The sequence below is a fragment of the Anopheles moucheti genome, unplaced genomic scaffold (genome assembly GCF_943734755.1).
Source record: "Anopheles moucheti unplaced genomic scaffold, idAnoMoucSN_F20_07 scaffold_38_ctg1, whole genome shotgun sequence".
In the NCBI taxonomy this organism is placed as follows: domain Eukaryota; kingdom Metazoa; phylum Arthropoda; class Insecta; order Diptera; family Culicidae; genus Anopheles; species Anopheles moucheti.
Genome location: NW_026453613.1, coordinates 1 through 23,765, shown reverse-complemented (window position 1 = coordinate 23,765; position 23,765 = coordinate 1). Strand labels below are relative to the sequence as shown.

At 38.4% G+C, this 23,765-nt stretch overlaps 3 protein-coding genes across 3 annotated transcripts; 1 reads left to right on the top strand and 2 right to left on the bottom strand.

Annotated features, from left to right (window-relative positions):
• Positions 1–947: 947 nt before the first annotated feature.
• On the bottom strand, positions 948–2,094 carry LOC128309167 (uncharacterized). The gene is made up of 3 exons (XM_053045564.1): positions 1,950–2,094; positions 1,298–1,471; positions 948–1,144 (listed from the first exon to the last, which is right to left on the bottom strand). The coding sequence occupies exons 1-3, from the start codon at positions 2,092–2,094 to the stop codon at positions 948–950; spliced, it is 516 nt and encodes a 171-aa protein (XP_052901524.1).
• Positions 2,095–19,320: 17,226 nt separating this feature from the next.
• Positions 19,321–19,944, bottom strand: LOC128309146 (uncharacterized). The gene has a single exon (XM_053045552.1). It carries the CDS (start codon positions 19,942–19,944, stop codon positions 19,321–19,323), a length of 624 nt encoding a protein of 207 aa, XP_052901512.1.
• A 1,527-nt stretch (positions 19,945–21,471) lies between these two features.
• Positions 21,472–22,095, top strand: LOC128309171 (uncharacterized). The gene has a single exon (XM_053045566.1). It carries the CDS (start codon positions 21,472–21,474, stop codon positions 22,093–22,095), a length of 624 nt encoding a protein of 207 aa, XP_052901526.1.
• The last annotated feature ends 1,670 nt before the right edge of the window (positions 22,096–23,765 follow it).

Sequence of the window (23,765 nt, the reverse complement as noted above, 5' to 3'; positions counted from 1 at the left end):
CAAAAATAAAGCAAAAAGTGACTATATGCCTCCACGCTTAAAAACTCTTCCATCAGCACTACACTGGCGTAATGAAGATATGATCGAAATTCCGAACCCTTCCAAAAACGTATCACATTTAACCCTCTAAGTTTACGATTAATCTCAGAGGGCAGTTGTACGTTGGTAAGGAATTTCGATATCCACATTTTTGCTGCAGAGGACAAAGGAGTGAAATTGGAATACTTATTTTCCACTAAGTATAATAGGTGGCGACGGGTCACTCCCAGATCGCATGTATGCAGACGATCGCTCGTTGGCACGTTCTCGATCATGTCGAAACCCAGCAAGTCTTCTAAGGGCGAGCGCCATAGTTGATGATGACCCGGACATTCCCTCGCTCGAAATCCTGCATCCGTCCGTAGGGGAGCACCAACCGTGTCGAAAATCATTCGGTGAGCATGATATTCGCCGACACACGTACACCTCATACAGCCGTGATATCCATTATAGTTGGTTGTTGCTGCAAATCCCAATGAGTTAGCTTGTTAATGAACTGTAAATGTTGTAAATGTTGTTTGTATCATACAGACCTTTAATGAACGCTCGTGCTGGAGAATCGGCAACAATAGCGCGAAGCTTCAATTGCACAACTTTATCGCCGAGCTGCAATCCTCTCTGTTGAATCGCATTCAGCTCTTCTACCAACGGCCTCAAAAAGACTTGCAGGCTGGTTGGTTTTTCCGGTCCGCAAAACATTGAAATCATCATGATTGGGGCTTGGGGGAGCTCTACCACTTTCATTAGGATGGGCCACAGCTGTGTTGGTGCACCTTTATGAAGGGGAAGCCCGTCAGTGGACAAAATGATGGTTAGTTGGTCCGTTGGAGGAACAGTTGACCTAAAATATAATATAATGGACACATGATTAGGAATACATTATTGCTGAACATATTGCAAATATTTACTTACTGGAAGTAGCTGTTGAGCTTATTCTCAATTCCTTTGTACCAAAACTCTCCCCCTTCAACGGTTCGTATCTCCTGGCTGATGGTGGTTGATGTTTTTAACAGCGTACGTGAATCCTTGGGAAGCGGAAGGTCGGTCCATTGTCTGAAAATAGCCAAAATTTCATTAATTGATGAACGTGGTTGGTTATGTACGACTGCCCAATCTTTTAAGCAATCGCTTATATTGCGGTGGTTTCTACAATTATGAGCAGTCGTACATTCGCCAACAACATCTTCATTGTCGCTATCAGAAGAAAGGTTACTCGCGTAATCGTCCTCTTCGACAATTTCTAAACTACTATCTAAACTAATATTCCCACCACCTTCTTGATCTACGCTATCATCTAAGTCATCTAAAACTGCATCCCCATGAACACCACCACCAGAAAGATTAAAACTAATTTCGCTTGTGACGGCCGGGTTTGCAGGCTGCGACGAATCTTCTATCTCCTGGTGTTGATTGGCTCCCTGCGACGTTGAATCTGTAAAACGGATTGAGTTTATTAGTAATCCTTTATTGCAATATAATGATATTAACAAAACTTAACGGCTAATCGTAACAAGGTTTCTGTTCTGCTAAACCTTAGCAATAACAAGCACACGCAACAGTACAAACATGACCCGATGTTTTCACATTAAAGCCCATCGTTCAGTCACTTTTTTATTTCGGTGAGAGTGGGCAATTCAAAGATTTCATCGTGCGCAAATATTCTTTCGAACGCACGAATCGTATCGAACCGTACTTTCACACAAAATGTTCTGCCGGAAAACACCGGTAGGATGCTCAAGCCGGTCAGCCGGCCGTTACCTGGGGATCTCCGGGTGTAATTTCACAACACATACGAAGGCAAAGAAGGAGAATTCTTTCACTATTTCGTCACTGCACTGAATTTCACACACTGTATTACACCAAACAATCCTAAGTGTCCAAATTAGCTAAATAATTAAGCAAAAACTTACCGCTATGTTGAGGCACCAACCGGCTCGTTCCCGGCACTTCCGCATCCTGGCTTTCTTCGCGATGGTGCTCAGAAAATAACTCCTTCAGCTTCTTGTTGGCCCGATTCGTCAATTTGCGGCTTCTCTTCAACGGCAGCGAAGACATTTCGATAGATTTATTCGCTTTTCTTTGCTGGTAAAATTTCAAACACACGACCGAAATCAGTTGAAAGATGAAATTGTGACAGTAGCGCCGATAGAAAATGTAAACATAGATGAAGCGTCTTCATGGTTGCCGTGTCGCTACACGGACGATTACACACACAACCACATTTCACGTTTCGAAAAGCAGTTGGTCACGCATACACATACAGTTTCGAGCGATTCGAGTATGGCCCGAGCAGAGTCGAGCATTTTTTTCTACAATTACAGCGTTTATTTTAGACCAGTTGTCAATTGGGTATGTATATCTATATCCATCTTGCAAAAAAATACCTGTGTATATCTATCCTTTCTTGCATGCATATGTGCAGACCTACACACGTACCTGTGTTTACCTTCCTTTCTTTCTTATTAGATTTTTTACCCCTACCGCAATGCCTTTACCCCTAAGTTTCAAGTACAGTTGTGTTTTTCATGTGGTTGCCTACGGTTGTGTGTGCTCTTCATCGTTCTCTCTCCGCGCTGCTTCGTGTGTCTTTGCTCTCATATTCGCTGATAGCGTCGATTTTCAAATTGCCTCTGTGTTGAGAGAGGTGAGAGAAGATTATATCGTATACGATTGTTTTATGTGATGAATAATACTTACAATTTGATCAGGTTTTGATCCAAGGCTGGTGCAACGTGTGCTACTCTCGTTCGGTGTCGTTTGCGTTGAGCTAATTATACTGGTGATCAAGGCAAGTACAAAGGACCAATATAAATGATCGTGTCGGTGAAATTGATGCCACGGCTAGTTAACCTTTTTTTTTTTATTTAGTTATGGATTGCGAGAATAAGGAAAATTTGGATACACCAAATCCAAGAGTTGTCCTTGGTGTTTTAAACGATGCAAAGAGTAATAAAACGATTATCGGTAGATATATGTTATTTATAATTGTGTTAAATATAATTTATTTATACTTTACATATTTAACAGGTCCTAATAACCCGAAAAAGCAATTTGTTGTGTTGAAAGGTTTCAAGGCTGTCGCTGCTCCCGGTAAGTACATTGGGTTGTTTTTGCAAGGAACTATCTTTAAGTAACATATTCTTTGTAACATTCAGCGAAATTGAAGCCATTAGTGTCCCGGATCGCCAGTTTAGAAGCAGCCTCGGGAGCGCTGTTCAATTTAATGGCTCCAGCACCAGCAGGAAACAACGGTGCAACAGAAATATCAAAAATCACCAACATCGAAGAACTGACCAGCTTCAACGAAAAATTGGCTGCAGACCCTTCGTACTTCGAAGATGTGCTACATTGGTTGCAAGCTTCAATCGGCAACGTAGCAGAAAGCAAGCAAAGGATGGCACGGGCATTAAAGGCGCTGTTTGAAATCGAATTTTTATGCCAAGTATCATGGACAGGGAAGGGAAAACCAAAGAAGCACGCCATGTCGACCTGCAAAGGAATAGTTAAACTATTTAAAGAAATAGGGTCCACGCGACTACATACAGTTGATGATCGAGAAATTTCACGATTTTTTATTTTAAAACTGAGATATGCACTTATGTATTTAAATAGATCTAAGAAAATGTCAGAAAGTGAAAATATATAAGCCCCATGAGTACGATACTTTTTATAATACATGTTTTATTTATACTTATTGGATATCACTCCTCGAATGTGTTTAGGAGGGGAAATAATACTAGTTTACAATCATCATCTTCCACAGTCTTTACTAATTTTACTTTGATATCTGAACAATCGAGTTCGATTTCGTTTGTCAGGCAATCATTCATATTAGCAGCAAATATTAATAGCTCATTAGATGAAATATGTTGATCGAAATATTCATAAACCCGTGAAAACATTGTTGCAGTGATTATAAGTCTTTGTTCCCCTTTTTTTACGGATTCAAATTTGAACACCTCATTCTCTCTCGTCAGAAACCAACTGTTCACGCCATCGTTTTTAAGCTTGAAACCTCGCCTAACATACAAAGTATATGTTTGTCCTCGTTGCTTGTAAAATGGTTCCTTAAACTGCTGTCGATTTTGTGGACATTCAAAACTTTCGAACTCCAAAATCCGGCGTATAGCTTGTTCCAAACACCTGTAGTTAGTTCTTAGAAGCTTTTTTTTTATACTGCCTAATTTACGTTCGAACGCATAAGTCGAATATTTACCGATGGCACCAAATCGCACTGCCTCTTCGTACATATGAATAAGACTATGCACATTCAACGTTACACCAGCTTTTGAATATACAAGAGGATAATTTGTTACAAATCTCTTTAACATATCACCTGCAACGCTCCAGAGCCTTTTATGTGCAGTTGATGACAGTATTGTAATTCCACAAAAATAGAGCATGAAGTGTTCATACTCTTCCTTCGTCAATATATCCTTCAGCATTACAGGAGATGCATAAAGGAGAAAGGTTTTGCAATCTGATTCTTTCCAGTATCCCAAATCATCTAGCGATCGAAGCTTCCGGTTTGTTTCAACCGGAAATGTTTGGTTTTGTAGTCGTTGTTGAATCCTAATCCGTTGGGCTCGGTTCCATCTTCTCCTTCCTGGTAACACTCCCATATACCAAATGTTGAGCAGCTTTTTAGTACCACCGAGGTCAACTTGGTGCAAAACATCCCCAACAGGTATATCCTGAATGACATCGAAGTTTCTCAAGTCAAGCAGTGGGGTTGATCCGGTTTGATGCAAAATGTACTCTTTGTCGCGAAACGCGCTATCTTGCCGCCTGACAGCCGTTGTATCCAAAAAAACTGTCCGCTGCTCTACCGATTCACCTACGCAGCAACATTTCAAGCAGGAATGTTTGCCTGTATGGCCTTGCACGCCTGTAAAGATAAAACATGGTAACACTAAATATTCGGGTTGTGGAATAAATGTTCATACATTACCTTTTATGAATGCTCGAGCTGGTGTATCCGCAATAATAGCGCGTAAATACACCCTTATTGTAGCTTCTTCCAGCACTAGGCCAGTTATGTACAGCGCGTTTATTTCGTCTATCAGAGGTCGCAGAAATGCTTCGTTGTTATCTGGTTTCGATTGACCGCTATAGATTGCAACAATCATCACAGGCCAATCTGGTTGATCCACTATCTTTAGCAAAATAGGCCAAAATTGTGTTTTCGATCTGTTGTGTAGCGGAAGGCCATCAACGTTTAAGTCAAACTGTAGAATCGGCGGCACGTTTTGGTGTTTCCTAAATAATGAAATAACAGCTGTTTTTAATACGCTCATACGTAAGGTGAAACAATCGAATATTATCAATCAATATATTATTATGAACATCGGGCTGATCCTCTGTAATTTAACAACCTTCCTCAGCAGATTTCTTGGGTAAAGAACAGAAAAACCAAAGATTTTTGGCGCTTCTAATATAATTCAATGCAGTTGCAAAATTTAAACAGACGCTGCTCAACAGCTTTCTTCTTTTTCTTCTCACTCTTCTTTTTCTGTTTCTTCACATCTGTCTGCTTTCCATACAAAACATTGCAATACAACGACGCCCTCTGTCGGTCATTGCGGTGAACCTTCAGTTTTGGCTCACAAATCGACGTTTGGTGCTGCTAGTGTAAGACTGGTTTTTGGCCATGCTATCCCATGCTACAAAGAACCCACGAAAAGACCGATTCTTTGTGTTTATACTACTAGTTAGCGAGTTCATTTATTTCAAAATCGTTTGTACGGCATATTGAGTGAAAATTCAACGTTAAATTGTACTTACAGTTGGTTTCATAATTTATCGTACAAGTTTTATGCACAATCAGACGATTTTTCAACAATTTTCTATTTTAACCGTTGTGTCAATAACCAAATCTACACCTTAATCTCTACGACCGGCATTCCCGGGTATCCCATACATTTTGTATGGGGAACGCAAAGTTTTCGTCTTTAAACTTAATCAACTTTTTTTGTATTGGAAATTTAAATTTCAAATTTGGAACACATAAGCGGGCATTAGTATTCTATACAATCGTGAAAAAAACAGAATTTTAAAGTTTATTTAGAATTTTTTAATGGTGTTTTTGTGTATGAAAACCCAACTTTTTGACATGTAGCATTCAATAACTTACTGTGATATATGAACTTTGCCCAGTAAAATTCTGTAATAAATTAATTTGTCAGCATATAATATTAACAAAAATGCATATTTCAAGCATATAATTTTGATGTTGAAGATTGTGAAGGTTTATTGCACTTGTATGATATTTATTTGATATTATGCATGGAATTTAGAGTTCAACAACTGTTACATTTGGGCATGTTTGTTGAATGTTGAGCACATACGGTTTTCTTGCTTTGAACGCCTGATCCTTTGTATTCCCAGTTAGCCAAAACCCGATATCCGACCCTTCTAAGACCGATATAGGACGGTCGTATAGCGGTCTTAAAGCATTACTTACAGCAGCAATTATAAGACTTCGTGAAATATTTAAAACGGGCCATAATTATAGCATATGAACCATAAAATTGAAATATTTCATTTTTGTCGTGAAATTTCCAACGCAGTTTCATTTCTTGCAAAAGTTTAAATGAAATAATTCAACCGTTAAAATCCTTCGTTGAAATATATTCGTTCTTTATTATTTCTTCGTCGAGTTTGTGATGACAGTTCATACAAATCAACATGAAATTCGCCAAATCAATGACCTCTTCGTCAGTCTCACATTCATCATCACTAGAGCTGCCGGAGACACTAGGAACAGCGTTATCTTCCTTCTCATCGATGAACGATGCATCGCCAACAAGCTCTTCTGCTGTGTCACAAGCTGGTTTCACTACACCTTAAACGAAGAATGAATTACTGTTAAATTTTAACCAATAGTCTAAATAATAGACAATAAAACAAACCATCATCAGTTTGGTTAAATTGTAGCTCTGCGGCAGTATGAGCAGTATCTTCGTTTCTCAGTTCGTCCAGAAGTCGATTTCGTCGGTACAAAACACCACTTTTTTTAAGTTTTGCGCGTAGTTTTCTTTTGATATTTCACTTTAATTTAATTCACACAACCACAAACCACAAATAAATCCAAATTAAACCTCTCCAAATCTCTATCAATTCATATGAGATAAAGCACGCGTTGGAATGTCAAATGGCAATGCCAAATTTGACAAAGCAATTTTCGTTGTATTTCAAGTCTTCGGCAATTGAACGAAATTTGTGAAAACTTTTAAGAACGAAACAGTTAAATATTGAAAGTTTTCCAGTCATTTGAAAAGTTTCTGTTTTTATTCCCATTTATTCTCTGTTGGCATGATATAAAATAGCACGATTTCGAACCAATCTGCTTTTACGACCACAAAGTCGTAGTGTAGAACAAATGAAAATTCTACGACCCTAATCAGACTCTGTGGTCGTAGTCTGGTTGGCTGGGTTGTTTTATACACAATATATATGTTATTGTATATATACTATTCTATATATGTATTATATACAATATATATACCAATTATATGCTTGAAATATGCATTTTTGTTAATATTATATGCTGACAAATTGATTTATTACAGAATTTCACTAGGCAAAGTTCTTATATCACAGTAAGTTATTGAATGCTACATGTCAAAAAGTTGGGTTTTCATACACAAAAACACCATTAAAAAATTCTAAATAAACTTTAAAATTCTGTTTTTTTCACGATTGTATAGAATACTAATGCCCGCTTTTGTGTTCCAAATTTGAAATTTAAATTTCCAATACAAAAAAAGTTGATTAAGTTTAAAGACGAAAACTTTGCGTTCCCCATACAAAATGTATGGGATACCCGGGTATGCCGGTCGTAGAGATAAGGGGTATAAAAAGAAATTTGTGAAAAAATAATGTTTCCAGTTATCCAAATGCCACATATTGGATATTTTCTGAAAGAGAACTAAATTTCCTAAAGATACAGTAAAAAAAATCAGGTAGCTATCATATATCAATAAAAAGTTATATAAGTTTGAAAACGAAAATCATACCCGGGTATCCGGTCGTAGAGTTGACGGTTAAGGGCCTGCTCTGGGGAGTTGTCGTATACGACCAACGACAACGACAAGTTTTATGGGTGCTCTAGGAGTTGTCGTATACGACAAACTGTCAAAGCATGAAGGACGTCAAACCTAGCAGAAGAACGTCATACATACAAACACAACAAAAAGCGCGCGCGTTCGATTCTTCCTACGCGTACAATTTGTGAGTCAATTTGTTTCCATTAAAGTTGTGCAAAAATAATGATGCACCGTCCGGAAAGCGAAGAATTCAGCGTCCTGTTCGAGCACCTGTTGAGGCAGCCGAATTAGGGTCGAAGGAGGATGTTTTATTATATATTATATCCTTTCTAACATTTATAAAACTGTATGTTTCTCAATACCTTATACCATAATAAAAGTATTTAGACTCACATATTATTACCAGTGTTGTATTTATTACTAACCTTACAATTATAATAACTTATATCGTTATGGTTTAAAAAACGCTGTTTTAGTGCGTTCGATATATGTTTTTCCTAGAGGTTCTCTTTTTCGGATCTAACAAGCAAGAGCACAACCACCAGATTAGCAGCACCAGAACCAACCCGGCTGAAAACGTCGACCTAAATTCCGGTAGAAAAAGCGGCGGCAGTAGAGAAGGGGACTGGACAGGCTGAAAGAGACATATTCGACCCAACAACCTAAAAAAACCTAAAAAGAAACATTGAAATTTAATTACCATCCGATTTGCTGTAGCACGGATCCGTTGGGCACCACAACTTCTTTCGCTTCTTAACCAAACTGATCAATATTTCAACATTGATGTGTTGCATTTCTGAAAAAAAACGATTAAATACATTATGAATACATTACTTTTTATGATGAAGAATACGTACCGTTCGATCGATCCAAAAAAGGTTGCAGAATTATGAATATTCAGAACTGTTGATTTTTTGTTGTTGTTGACGATTTAACGGATTTGTTTTGATTTCTCCCCCCCAAAACGCTTGTCAGATGTTTTTGACACCCAAGATGCACATATGCTAGCTATGCGAACGACAAGTTTCACGAGGTTTATAGAAAAAACAAAATGATTTGTATGACGACAGATGTTTTACCAAGTTTTACGGGATTTCTCAGAGCACCTCCATAGAACGCCATACGTTTGTATTTGTCGTTGGTCGTATACGACAAATCCCAGAGCAGGCCCTAAGCAAACAACTGTAGGCATTGCATTGTTGATGTTGTTACCTTGTGCGTTATTTTGGCTGTCATGCCATATGAAGCTCGAGAAGAAGACAAAGAAGAAGACCATCAAGCTCGTGTAAACAACACCAAGGGAAAGATAAAGAGTTAAATAAACGTGTTTTTGTCGGTAATATTTTAAAATACGGTTGTTTTCTTGATAGAAATATCATTCAGGAGACTTTCCCGAAACTATCCAAATATATTGAGTAGCTGCATCACCTTCATGAGCTGTTACCGATTCTAAATAGGATCGCCAGCAGTGAAGCAGACGGCTTGAAAGATCCTTCTACAGAATGATTGTGTTTTTGAACAGGATAGCTGGTATGAACAGGAACGAGGAAAGGATCCCGAACTACAACTGTGTTGCCTTATTCCTGTGTAGACACACCCAGCGATTGTTCCAGCACCACATCGCAATGCTTTTTTGTCGGAATAGATTCTCTAAACGCCATCAACCCTCGGAGTCCGAATCTGTTTTAACATGTTGAATTTGTGTAGCTGATGGTAATGTTTGTGTAGTTTTTGTGGCACTAAATGCCGTGAATGAAAAATACATGTACATTTTGCAGGTAGCGTGTTTTTGCACTGCGGTTGCACGAGGCAAGCTTTTATTTGAAAGAAAGGAGTGCACTGCCCTATTACACATGCCGGTATAATCATGATTCTGTATCTCTTCCACCGGGTCTGCAGGATTGCAAACATTTTTTTACAATATTATTCCATTTGTCCCTATTGGTCTCATCCTTGACGAAATGACTTTTTGTGTAATACAGGAACGATGACACACCTGTTTTACTTCGGTTTGCAAAACATTAAACATTTTCTAATCCTCCGTTAGTTGATAACACATCATGGATATGTTTCTAACCTATTGCCGATTCGATGCAGTTTTTCGAAGGAGAAAGGTTTTCCACATAGTCAGATGGTAAAATGGCATCATCGGAAGCGTTTACCGTATCTGAAACGATTCACAAATATCGCACTGTATTTATCTCAAACCATATAAAGAAAACACATTTTTCGTGGCCGAGGTCATAAATACATCAAAACGCTTACCGGGTAGTACGTACACCATCAATTTTACGCATTTTTCGCGATTTGTTGATGAAGAAATGCAACAGCATTACGTTTTCCATTCCACTACACCGTTGTTGCTTTTGTAGCTCTACAGTCATCTTTTAAACAAAACAGACGCATAGGACAATTCAATAAAACGTTAGAAACATTTGCACAATCAGACATACACAAGTTCAATTCTATAAATAGCTAGCTTGCATTCGGACCGGACTGTTGTAGGGTTTCATTGGGGAAAGACGACCGAAGGAAAAAAGCGGCACAAAAAAAGCTCGGAAAAAAGCGGCACAAAAAAAGCTCGGAAAAAAGCGGCACAAAAAATAATTTTTGTAGCTTTTTTTTGTGCCGCAATGACAGTTGGTCCGATGAGGTGTTATTAAGACGTCTTTCCGTCGTCTCTACGGGGACGAAAAGACCGCGCAAAGACGTCCCAACAAACAATTCGAACTGCCCAACAAACAATTCGAACTGCCCAACAAACAATTCGAACTGCCCAACAAACAATTCGAACTGGTTCGAGGCTCGAACAGGTCCGGTTCGAGCGTCGTTCGAGCCATTGTTCGAGCTCGCAAGGAAGACGCGTTCGAGCCTTTTCGATGAAAATCGAGCGGGACGTTTTACGAAAGCGCCATCTATTGTGCATTGCAGTAAACAACATTTAGGACAAGATTAATAGATGCACAATATTTGTAAAAATAATATTAATTTTATTATTTGATGCTACCTACAATCTAGTAGTATCTTAAGCATTTGATCTGCTCTTATTAAATTGTTCGCTGTTCCATATATTGTGGTATTGTATCGTTTGAATCCGCTTTCCGATCACCCTTCTTTGAACCATAATGGCGCACAGCTGAAGAAAACAACAAAACCATCGTTGCGCGTTGTCTGGAAAAATATGTCCTTAATTAATGGGCAAGTTGTAACGAATGTTGATATCACTCACCGTATCCTGTGTTTGGCCGCGTCGCAATGTCCTTCCAACACATTCGTCATATAATTGTTAAGATGAAGATGAAGTTATAAGATGAAGAGCAGGTCGAATATTGAGGATCTTGTACACCGAACCAGTCGCACGGCTTCTTTTGGATTCCATTTTGCACCTAGCATGGGAAGATCCAAACAGAGCGCTGTTTTCAAAACAACAATGTTGGCACGAATATTGTACGACATGCACACGTTATTTACTTACCAGAGTATTCAGAAACACCACAGATTGAATATATTAACACCAATGAAAGATTGTTGCACAGATTTAACTAAAAGGGCAACTTTAAGCAGAGTAGATGTTGTTTGATCACAGGTCAGGCTTTGTTTACATTTCTATTTCATTCAATCTGTCAAAGCGGTAATCACCGCAGACAAAATGCAAACAAGCCATGGAAAAAGATGAAGAAGAGCAATAGATCGCACCAATTCGATTTTTTCGTGCGGGAGGAAATCAAAGACCCAAACCTTTGACGCAAACTTAGCCAAGATTCGGAACCAATCTTGCTGATTTAGCCGCGCGCAGAACCAAACGACGCTTGATTCGACCAAAAAGGCTCGGACAACGCTTAAAAAATCGTCGAATTGTTTGTTGGGTTGGTTCTGCGCGCAGCTAAATCAGCAAGATTGGTTCCGAATCTTGGCTAAATGTGCGTCAAAGGTTTGCGTCTTTGATTTCCTCCCGCACGAAAAGATCGAAGTGGTGCGATCTATTGTTCTTCTTCATCTTTTTCCATGGCTTGTTTGCATTTTGTCTGCGGTGATTACCGCTTTGACAGATTGAATGAAATAGAAATGTAAACAAAGCCTGTCCTGTGATTAAAGAGCATCTCCTCTGCTTAAAGTAATCCTTTTAGTTAAATCTGTGCAACAATCTTTCATTGGTGTTAATATATTCAATCTGTGGTGTTTCTGAATACTCTGGTAAGTAAATAATGTGTGCATGTCGTACAATACTTGTGCCAATGATGTTTCTTGGAGAACAGTGTTCTGTTTGGATCTTCCGCTAATAGGTGCAACATGGAAACCAAAAGAAGCCGTGCGACTGGTTCGGTGTACAATATCCGTAATATTAGATTCATCTTCATCGTAACAATTATATGACGAATGTATTGGAAGGACATTGCTACGCTGCCAGAAACAAGATACGGTGGGTGATATCAACATTTGTTACAACTTGCCCATTAATTAAGGACATATTTTTCCAGACAACGCGCAACGATGGTTTTGTTGTTTTCTTCAGCTGTGCGCCATTATGGTTCAAGTGCATTATGGTTCAAAGAAGAGTGACCGGATAGCGGATTCAAAAGATACAATACCACATATATCTACATCGGAGATTAATACCACAATATGTGGAGCAGCGAATAATTTAATAATAGCAGACCAAATGCTAAAGATACTTTTATGTTGTAGGTAGCATCATATAATAAAATAAATATTATTTTTACAAATATTTTGCATCTATAAATCTTTTCCTAAATATTGTTTACTGCAATGCACAATAGATGGCGCTTTCGTAAAACGTCCCGCTCGATTTTCATCGAAAAGGCTCGAACGCGTCTTCCTTGCGAGCTCGAACAATGGCTCGAACGACGCTCGAACCGGACCTGTTCGAGCCTCGAACCAGTTCGAATTGTTTGTTGGGTGGGTGGTTCGAGGCTCGAACAGGTCCGGTTCGAGCGTCCCCAACAAACAATTCGACGATTTTTTAAGCGTTGTCCGAGCCTTTTTGGTCGAATCAAGCGTCGTTTGGTTCTGCGCGCGGCTAAATCAGCAAGATTGGTTCCGAATCTTGGCTAAGTTTGCGTCAAAGGTTTGGGTCTTTGATTTCCTCCCGCACGAAAAAATCGAATTGGTGCGATCTATTGCTCTTCTTCATCTTTTTCCATGGCTTGTTTGCATTTTGTCTGCGGTGATTACCGCTTTGACAGATTGAATGAAATAGAAATGTAAACAAAGCCTGACCTGTGATTAAAGAGCATCTCCTCTGCTAAAAGTAATCCTTTTAGTTAAATCTGTGCAACAATCTTTCATTGTGTTAATATATTCAATCTGTGGTGTTTCTGAATACTCTGGTAAGTAAATAACGTGTGCATGTCGTACAATATTCGTGCCAACATTGTTGTTTTGAAAACAGCGCTCTGTTTGGATCTTCCCATGCTAGGTGCAAAATGGAATCCAAAAGAAGCCGTGCGACTGGTTTGGTGTACAAGATCCTCAATATTCGACCTGCTCTTCATCTTATAACTTCATCTTCATCTTAACAACTATATGACGAATGTGTTGGAAGGACATTGCGACGCGGCCAAACACAGGATACGGTGAGTGATATCAACATTCGTTACAACTTGCCCATTAATTAAGGACATATTTTTCCAGACAACGCGCAACGATGGTTTTGTTGTTTTCTTCAGCTGTACGCCATTATGGTTCAAAGAAGGGTGATCGGAAAGCGGATTCAAACGATACAATACCACAATATATCTACAGCGGAGATTAATACCACAATATATGGAGCAGCGAACAATTTAATAAGAGCAGATCAAATGCTTAAGATACTACTAGATTGTAGGTAGCATCAAATAATAAAATTAATATTATTTTTACAAATATTGCGCATCTATTAATCTTGTCCTAAATATTGTTTACTGCAATGCACAATAGATGGCGCTTTCGTAAAACGTCCCGCTCGATTTTCATCGAAAATGCTCGAACGCGTCTTCCTTGCGAGCTCGAACAATGGCTCGAACGACGCTCGAACCGGACCTGTTCGAGCCTCGAACCAGTTCGAATTGTTTGTTGGGTCGTTCGAGCCATTGTTCGAGCTCGCAAGGAAGACGCGTTCGAGCATTTTCGATGAAAATCGAGCGGGACGTTTTACGAAAGCGCCATCTATTGTGCATTGCAGTAAACAATATTTAGGACAAGATTAATAGGTGCACAATATTTGTAAAAATAATATTAATTTTATTATTTGATGCTACCTACAATCTAGTAGTATCTTAAGCATTTGATCTGCTCTTATTAAATTGTTCGCTGCTCCATATATTGTGGTATTAATCTCCGCTGTAGATATATTGGTAAAAAACTAATATAGCTCCCGGTGAAATTTCATGCTCCCTCATTTTCACATTGCATACATGTAGGGGCACAATTTTTTCGTCGGCAACAGTGTGAATTCCACATGACTGTAATGGTCAAATTATTTTTTTCGAATTGCGAATAAAGTTGACCGTTGGTGGGTTTATTAATTTTGGATAATTGTTTTTTTCAGCACACAAGGGTTTCATCGTTTAATGTTTTATTACATTCCAATAATTGTATAAGGGTCTAATAAATATTCAAACGGTACATATTTATTAATTCTGCGTACAAATAATGGGAAAATCACCACAAATGGTTACAACGTGCTTTTCAAAAAAGGAAAACAATTGTAGCATTTTATGATAACAATGGAATATTGATTTATTTTATTTATTGATTATTATTTATTTAAAGGTAAAACTGTAACTATCTACGGGCAATTCATGATCAGTTCTCTATTTACTAATCTTTATCCTTTGGAACGGTTAAAAAAACTAGTTTCTTTATTATGCACATTTTCTTTTCGCTTTCCTGTAATGCTCGGCCAATGTAATGCAGCTTAATATGCACAATGAAGATAGTGTGTGCGATCATGTTTCCCAAGTCGTGTTAATTTTTCAACGGATTGTCCATCAACAGTAATGTTGAACGGTGGGTAACCAAAATACACTGTACATTAACAACCTACAACATCATAAACGATTACAAACGGCAAACAGTTTCACATTCTCAGTACCGCAAGGAAGCTGTTTGAACCTGTTGATAATTAGATTGTGAGTGCGTGGCTTATTACTTTTAGTTTCACACAGGGCTAGTACTTTTCGTCTGGTCCTGATGGGCTACCTATGTATGTGTTAAGTGTTGTGGCGTCATTATTGTTCCGTGCCTGTTAATTTTGTTCCAATTTTGGTCCTTGCAAGAGTCATGCGACCCTTCCTGCTGGTTAATCAAAACCTAGAAGAAGGGCAGTCGTAGTAATGTATTTAATTATAAAGGAATTACAAAGCAATGTGCGTCATCTACAATACTCGATTACATTGTCCACTCGAAGTAAGGTCCCTGCGTGCATAATAATGTTTCCCGCAACCACCACGGATTTATGCCCAAAAAATCAGTTGTGTCTAACCTTATGTACTCTGTTGCAATGTTGTTTTCCCATTTGGATGCTGATCGCTAAGTCGATGTTGTATACACCGACTTTAGGGCCGCATTCGATTGTGTCCTTTATTCCCTCTTTTTTCTCTTTTATCCTTCTGGTGTTCCGCAAGGCAGTGTATGCTTCACCTTCCTCAATCATGTTTGCTGACGATCTCAAACTGTTTCTTCCTATCTTCTCGCAATATGAGGGATTGTTTATTACTTCAAGACCATTTTAACTCTTCTTCAACCTGGTGTGCTGCTAATGATCTTATTTTATATCTTACTAAATGTAATGTTATCTTATTTTGTCGCTTCCCGAACCGCACTGATTTTGTTTATTGTGTCACTGCGTTCCTCTTGATCAGGTGTCGTTTGTAAAAGATTTAGGTGTCTTGATCGCAGACTTAGCTTTTCAATGCTCCTCGAAAAAATCCTACCGTTCCCTTTCCTTATTCCGTCGTATTGCCTCGTATTGTATTATTTTTCAATCCTCTCTGTTTGAAGGATATTGGAGTCTATATATGTTTTAGTCTTTATATTAGCTATATTGCAGTCTTATTAGGCCAATTGTAGAGTTTTCTAGTGTTGTATGGTCGCCGTCTTCTCCTAATCATATCCTGAGACTTGAGCAAGTGCAAAAAGCATTTAGTCGTTTTGCATTCCAAAAGATATAATCAGGCCAGGCCAGGCCTGGCCTTGAAACCCTTCAAAAGAGACGCTCTCTTGCTCAAGTCAATTTTATCACCTCGATCCTGCTTAGCGAAATTGATGTGTCTAGCCTCCTTTTGCCCCTTTCCTTGTATGTTCCATTAAGCATCTGCTGTGATTGATTCCTTTGTATTTTTGCAGATATTACTTTATCTGCACCAATCAAAATATCGTCTAACCGATTTATTCAAATATGTTTTACTGGTACGATTTCCCGACACAGTCGAACAACCGATGATGGACATACCTGCCATGGGCGGATATTGCGACCAACATTTTTTCACCGTATGCTCTGCACACAAACAGTTCCAACAAAGCTTCTGTTCTTCTTAGCTCCTGCCGCTTTTTAACATTTTATAATGTAAAAAACCTCATATTTGTTTACATGGCGAGAGGTACACGAGAGAGGACAATCCCACGAACATGCACGAGGCATGTTCTTGGATGAATCATGAGATGGATTATAGACGACACTAATACTTTCAGTGCTGGCCACCTTGAGGATGCTGTTAGCTGACTGCACCTTCAGCAATATTGCCCATTTTTTTAACATTGGCACTTGCTCTTCGACGAACTTGACTAGCTCGTTATATTCATCTCGCTTTGCACCCACTGCTAGCCAACCAACAATAGGCAGTTTGTTTGTCTTCAAAAAATGTGCCAGTGCTCGATACGTTTATCCAATTTACGCAATCTCTTCACATGTAGGTTAAAATCGTCTCGACGCGATTTAATAAAGACGCGCCATTTTAGTGGCGTCGGATTGGAACTACGCTAAAATGTCTATCGCGCTACAGTACTTGCGGTCTACATCCTATTCCTTGGTATGTCGCTTTGATTTGTTGTGTTGTGTTGTGTTGGGTGTGTTCGGACCGGAAGCAAGAACCTCCGACTGATCCGGGCACTTGTGTTCGAATTACGTTCTTTATTATCTACCCTTTCGTATTAATAGGATTATTTAACTTTACATTCTTTAGCTTTATTGTACTAAGCACCAATTTCCTGTGTACATTACTCGCCCGCGCTGGGTTATGTTGACAAACATTTTTGGTGATCGGATTTCCCAGACCTCACGCGATCGCGGTCAGTTTTTTTGTGGCAAGTTTATCAACATATGTTTGGACATAGCCGGGATATGTCTTTTTCTTTTTGGTGAACGAGCTTCGTTGAGCGAATTTCACTTTTTAGTTCCGCTCGTCAGCTGCAATAATGCTTCCAATAAGTACTGTAATTCCTTAATTAATTTCAGCTGAACTTTGTTTGCTCGACATCAACAGTTTCATTTGTGGCTTCGTCATCGTAAGACGAGAGCTAAGACGGGTAATCGTAAAAAGCAAACGCACTGTTTCACCGAATATTCCACAACTCCACGAAGCATAAATTGCAGAAGTATTCCGAATAGGTAATTTTTGTCGCATTGATGTAATATTTTATCACCTTTTACCTATTACAAAATCGAGGTTCGTTCTTGATTGTGGTTCTCGTAATAATAGTTTAAGTAACGTAGTTGCAACCGCACTGAAATTTCACTACAATAAACATTCACGGCGTTTTATGTATTACATATATTATATTTAAGCACTGCTATTCGATTTAAAATTCGAATAAAATCTGCTCTTGCGTTATTTCGCTCGACACAGCTACTTGAGTCATCTGATTCATACCGACCAGATCAGACCTTTTCTCCAGCTTGTTCAATGTTTCTGTATGTTGGTCTGATTCTCTGGTTTCATTTAACTGCGAGAATGTTTTCTAATGTGATTCGCTGATGTTCTAGGTAATATTACTATTCTCATTTGAAAATGCAATCTAAAGTCAATTTATATGTTATGTATCGTTTATATGTTGTATGTTTATATGTTATGTAGCTTTACGCAGAACTGTGTTGTCCTTCTCGATCGCCCGTTCTGTACTGCTGATAGGGACAGTGGCATAAATAGTCATGCTGAAAGTAAAACCTGATGTCCTGTTGCAAAGTTTAGATGTGATATAAAATAGCAAAATGAGCTTTTCTAGGCAAACAATTAAAACGGTTGGTCATGTAGATTTTTGTTCATACTATCGTTTATTTGAATCTCTGTTTTTTTAAGAATATTAAACTATTATTGTTATGTACTCATAGGAAAAATTTTAAAAGCTGTAACTGATTTATTGACCAAACATACAAACGATATAAGCAAGTAAAAACACAAGGGTTTTACGGGAGCTAAGAACGAACATGAGATCACGTCATGCGTTGATAGAAGAAATATCCTAACGGTAGTGAACGCAGTAATAAACGAATAACGATGATCGTCAGCAACCCGTTTGGTTACACGTTAAGGTTTACCGGCCGTTCTTGCACACTACACCGGTTGCTCAAGTACGCCAATGTCGTTTGGTGCTCGCACGAATTGAGTCCATCCAGCGAAAGTCTACTTGGTTCACTCTGCGCTCCTGGGATCATCACCTCGACTATTAGACCAGATGTTTGTAGCCAGGATTCTTGCCCCTCATGGAAAGGGTGCTAAACGCCAGGCGATTGTTCCTGTCGGGATAAATAGATGATCAAATTAACTTTTTTTACTTAGCTATGGGCCAACATCATAAACGTACCGGTTCGTGTCTTACAAGTGTGCGGTCCTAGCTCGCGGTGGAAAATCGGCGCACAGTTTTTCGATGTGTTGCTAATCCGGCGTCCGAATTGCACCGATTTCTGCGACGTGTTCGAGACTGGTATGTTGATCTGAACATTATGTTCATTAGCAATCTGGTCCGTTCAACTAGTAAGAAAAAAAAAATTCTTCTACATATAGATAAGTCCCCCGTCTCAATTAGTGAGTAATCACTGTGTGTTTTGCACAGCAATTACTCTCCAGTCAGCACCACGAGGAGGTTTGAGATCGGAGTTCTAAAAATGCTCGATCAATGCAAAATGTTAATTTAACATTGAGCAAGCATCTTTAGCATTTGCCAACCACCTACCTAACCATCTAATCTTTTCTGCACTATCTAAACTAAGCTCCTATCAGATGCTAGCTATTTGGCCCTAATCTGCTTTCAGTATATTTAAAATCTCCTCAAAACTATTCTGGTTATGACGCTTAAACTGATACTCCCTCAAATAACACCTCATGCTACCTTTGTGCGTTCCCTTACTCCTAATAAAATCCTTTACATGCCTCCATAAATTTTCTATATTCTGTGTATGAATATCGCGATTCCCTGGATCTACAAAATTCTCTGAATGATTTACCCTATTGTGCCTATATCCATGCTGCTCTAATCCTCCGTACGCTGCCCAACAATCTGTCACTACTGTACTATTCCTATCTACGTTGTTCAAAACTAAATTATGTAAAGTTGCCCTATCTCTTTTCTCTACTATTTCTAAAAATATCTCTTTCGTTTCCCTACAAATTCCTCCAACTAGCCAAACCTGATTATTATTTGAAATACGTCCCCTATGATTCTTACGCTTAACTACTACCGACTCGTCTATTTCTACCGTTAATCCTAATCCTCCTATCGGTCTTCTGTTAGCCTCGACGTAACTAGCACATTTTTCCCTAATTTCACTAAACCACTTATAAACTGTGTTCTTATTAACTGCAAATTCCTCAACTATCGTTTCTACGCTAAGATTCCTAGTCCATCCTAATATCAACAGCATACTTTTCCCTAATGTTAACCTCGATCCACTAAAAACACTGCCCTTCCTAACCGAACACTCTGCCCTATTACACCGCGGGTCACAACAAACCCACTTAAAACAGCCTTGCGAACTTATCGGTTTCCTAATCATCCCTGCACTACAGTTCTCGCAATTCTGAGCTGCCCTCAACAATCCTGCATCTAACATCAAACTAACTAGCCCTACCTCATCTTCAACTAACTTCACTAGCTTCGTCACTGTACTTGCCTGTCCTAACACATTCATTTTCCTACACTAATTGCCTACTAACTGCGCTTTTGATATAGAAAAAATTTATATTTGCAAAACACAAAATTTTATCTTCTAGCTGTGTTATTTTATGCGTTTGTTTGTTGGTGTGAAGAATGTCGTTTTTTATGATTGGGGCACCTTAAGCAATGGTTGCCAACTTTACATTCGAACGTGCTTTGGCGCCTATATTTCGAATAAAAATAATTACTGCCGTAATGCTTGTTTAATCTTTCATTATGTGAGTCGTTTTACAATAAAATAATTTGTTAATTTTTCATCCACAATTTGTAAATACACAGTTTAAAATTTTCTGCAAAAACATTTATTGCATTTCGAAGATCGAAAACTAAGCCGTGATGCCAAATATATCCGAATTCAAAAATGCAAAAAGTTGATAATTTTTGTTTTGTTTTATTTAAAGCAACAGATAAAATATTCACTAGTTTAATGATAATGAGTAATGTTCAATATAGTATTTCAAATACATATTAATTTTTTAACTCTCCGTTCCGGAATAAATGAAAAAAAAAATTAACTCTATGATTTTTAATTTGGCCTGGCTTTTCTTTTTTGATACCAAAAATTATCAACTTTTTGCATTTTTGAATTCGGATATATTTGGCATCACGGCTTAGTTTTCGATCTTCGAAATGCAATAAATGTTTTTGCAGAAAATTTTAAACTGTGTATTTACAAATTGTGGATGAAAAATTAACAAATTATTTTATTGTAAAACGACTCACATAATGAAAGATTAAACAAGCATTACGGCAGTAATTATTTTTATTCGAAATATAGGCGCCAAAGCACGTTCGAATGTAAAGTTGGCAACCATTGCTTAAGGTGCCCCAATCATAAAAAACGACATTCTTCACACCAACAAACAAACGCATAAAATAACACAGCTAGAAGATAAAATTTTGTGTTTTGCAAATATAAATTTTTTCTATATCAAAAGCGCAGTTAGTAGGCAATTAGTGTAGGAAAATGAATGTGTTAGGACAGGCAAGTACAGTGACGAAGCTAGTGAAGTTAGTTGAAGATGAGGTAGGGCTAGTTAGTTTGATGTTAGATGCAGGATTGTTGAGGGCAGCTCAGAATTGCGAGAACTGTAGTGCAGGGATGATTAGGAAACCGATAAGTTCGCAAGGCTGTTTTAAGTGGGTTTGTTGTGACCCGCGGTGTAATAGGGCAGAGTGTTCGGTTAGGAAGGGCAGTGTTTTTAGTGGATCGAGGTTAACATTAGGGAAAAGTATGCTGTTGATATTAGGATGGACTAGGAATCTTAGCGTAGAAACGATAGTTGAGGAATTTGCAGTTAATAAGAACACAGTTTATAAGTGGTTTAGTGAAATTAGGGAAAAATGTGCTAGTTACGTCGAGGCTAACAGAAGACCGATAGGAGGATTAGGATTAACGGTAGAAATAGACGAGTCGGTAGTAGTTAAGCGTAAGAATCATAGGGGACGTATTTCAAATAATAATCAGGTTTGGCTAGTTGGAGGAATTTGTAGGGAAACGAAAGAGATATTTTTAGAAATAGTAGAGAAAAGAGATAGGGCAACTTTACATAATTTAGTTTTGAACAACGTAGATAGGAATAGTACAGTAGTGACAGATTGTTGGGCAGCGTACGGAGGATTAGAGCAGCATGGATATAGGCACAATAGGGTAAATCATTCAGAGAATTTTGTAGATCCAGGGAATCGCGATATTCATACACAGAATATAGAAAATTTATGGAGGCATGTAAAGGATTTTATTAGGAGTAAGGGAACGCACAAAGGTAGCATGAGGTGTTATTTGAGGGAGTATCAGTTTAAGCGTCATAACCAGAATAGTTTTGAGGAGATTTTAAATATACTGAAAGCAGATTAGGGCCAAATAGCTAGCATCTGATAGGAGCTTAGTTTAGATAGTGCAGAAAAGATTAGATGGTTAGGTAGGTGGTTGGCAAATGCTAAAGATGCTTGCTCAATGTTAAATTAACATTTTGCATTGATCGAGCATTTTTAGAACTCCGATCTCAAACCTCCTCGTGGTGCTGACTGGAGAGTAATTGCTGTGCAAAACACACAGTGATTACTCACTAATTGAGACGGGGGACTTATCTATATGTAGAAGAATTTTTTTTTTCTTACTAGTTGAACGGACCAGATTGCTAATGAACATAATGTTCAGATCAACATACCAGTCTCGAACACGTCGCAGAAATCGGTGCAATTCGGACGCCGGATTAGCAACACATCGAAAAACTGTGCGCCGATTTTCCACCGCGAGCTAGGACCGCACACTTGTAAGACACGAACCGGTACGTTTATGATGTTGGCCCATAGCTAAGTAAAAAAAGTTAATTTGATCATCTATTTATCCCGACAGGAACAATCGCCTGGCGTTTAGCACCCTTTCCATGAGGGGCAAGAATCCTGGCTACAAACATCTGGTCTAATAGTCGAGGTGATGATCCCAGGAGCGCAGAGTGAACCAAGTAGACTTTCGCTGGATGGACTCAATTCGTGCGAGCACCAAACGACATTGGCGTACTTGAGCAACCGGTGTAGTGTGCAAGAACGGCCGGTAAACCTTAACGTGTAACCAAACGGGTTGCTGACGATCATCGTTATTCGTTTATTACTGCGTTCACTACCGTTAGGATATTTCTTCTATCAACGCATGACGTGATCTCATGTTCGTTCTTAGCTCCCGTAAAACCCTTGTGTTTTTACTTGCTTATATCGTTTGTATGTTTGGTCAATAAATCAGTTACAGCTTTTAAAATTTTTCCTATGAGTACATAACAATAATAGTTTAATATTCTTAAAAAAACAGAGATTCAAATAAACGATAGTATGAACAAAAATCTACATGACCAACCGTTTTAATTGTTTGCCTAGAAAAGCTCATTTTGCTATTTTATATCACATCTAAACTTTGCAACAGGACATCAGGTTTTACTTTCAGCATGACTATTTATGCCACTGTCCCTATCAGCAGTACAGAACGGGCGATCGAGAAGGACAACACAGTTCTGCGTAAAGCTACATAACATATAAACATACAACATATAAACGATACATAACATATAAATTGACTTTAGATTGCATTTTCAAATGAGAATAGTAATATTACCTAGAACATCAGCGAATCACATTAGAAAACATTCTCGCAGTTAAATGAAACCAGAGAATCAGACCAACATACAGAAACATTGAACAAGCTGGAGAAAAGGTCTGATCTGGTCGGTATGAATCAGATGACTCAAGTAGCTGTGTCGAGCGAAATAACGCAAGAGCAGATTTTATTCGAATTTTAAATCGAATAGCAGTGCTTAAATATAATATATGTAATACATAAAACGCCGTGAATGTTTATTGTAGTGAAATTTCAATGCGGTTGCAACTACGTTACTTAAACTATTATTACGAGAACCACAATCAAGAACGAACCTCGATTTTGTAATAGGTAAAAGGTGATAAAATATTACATCAATGCGACAAAAATTACCTATTCGAATACTTCTGCAATTTATGCTTCGTGGAGTTGTGGAA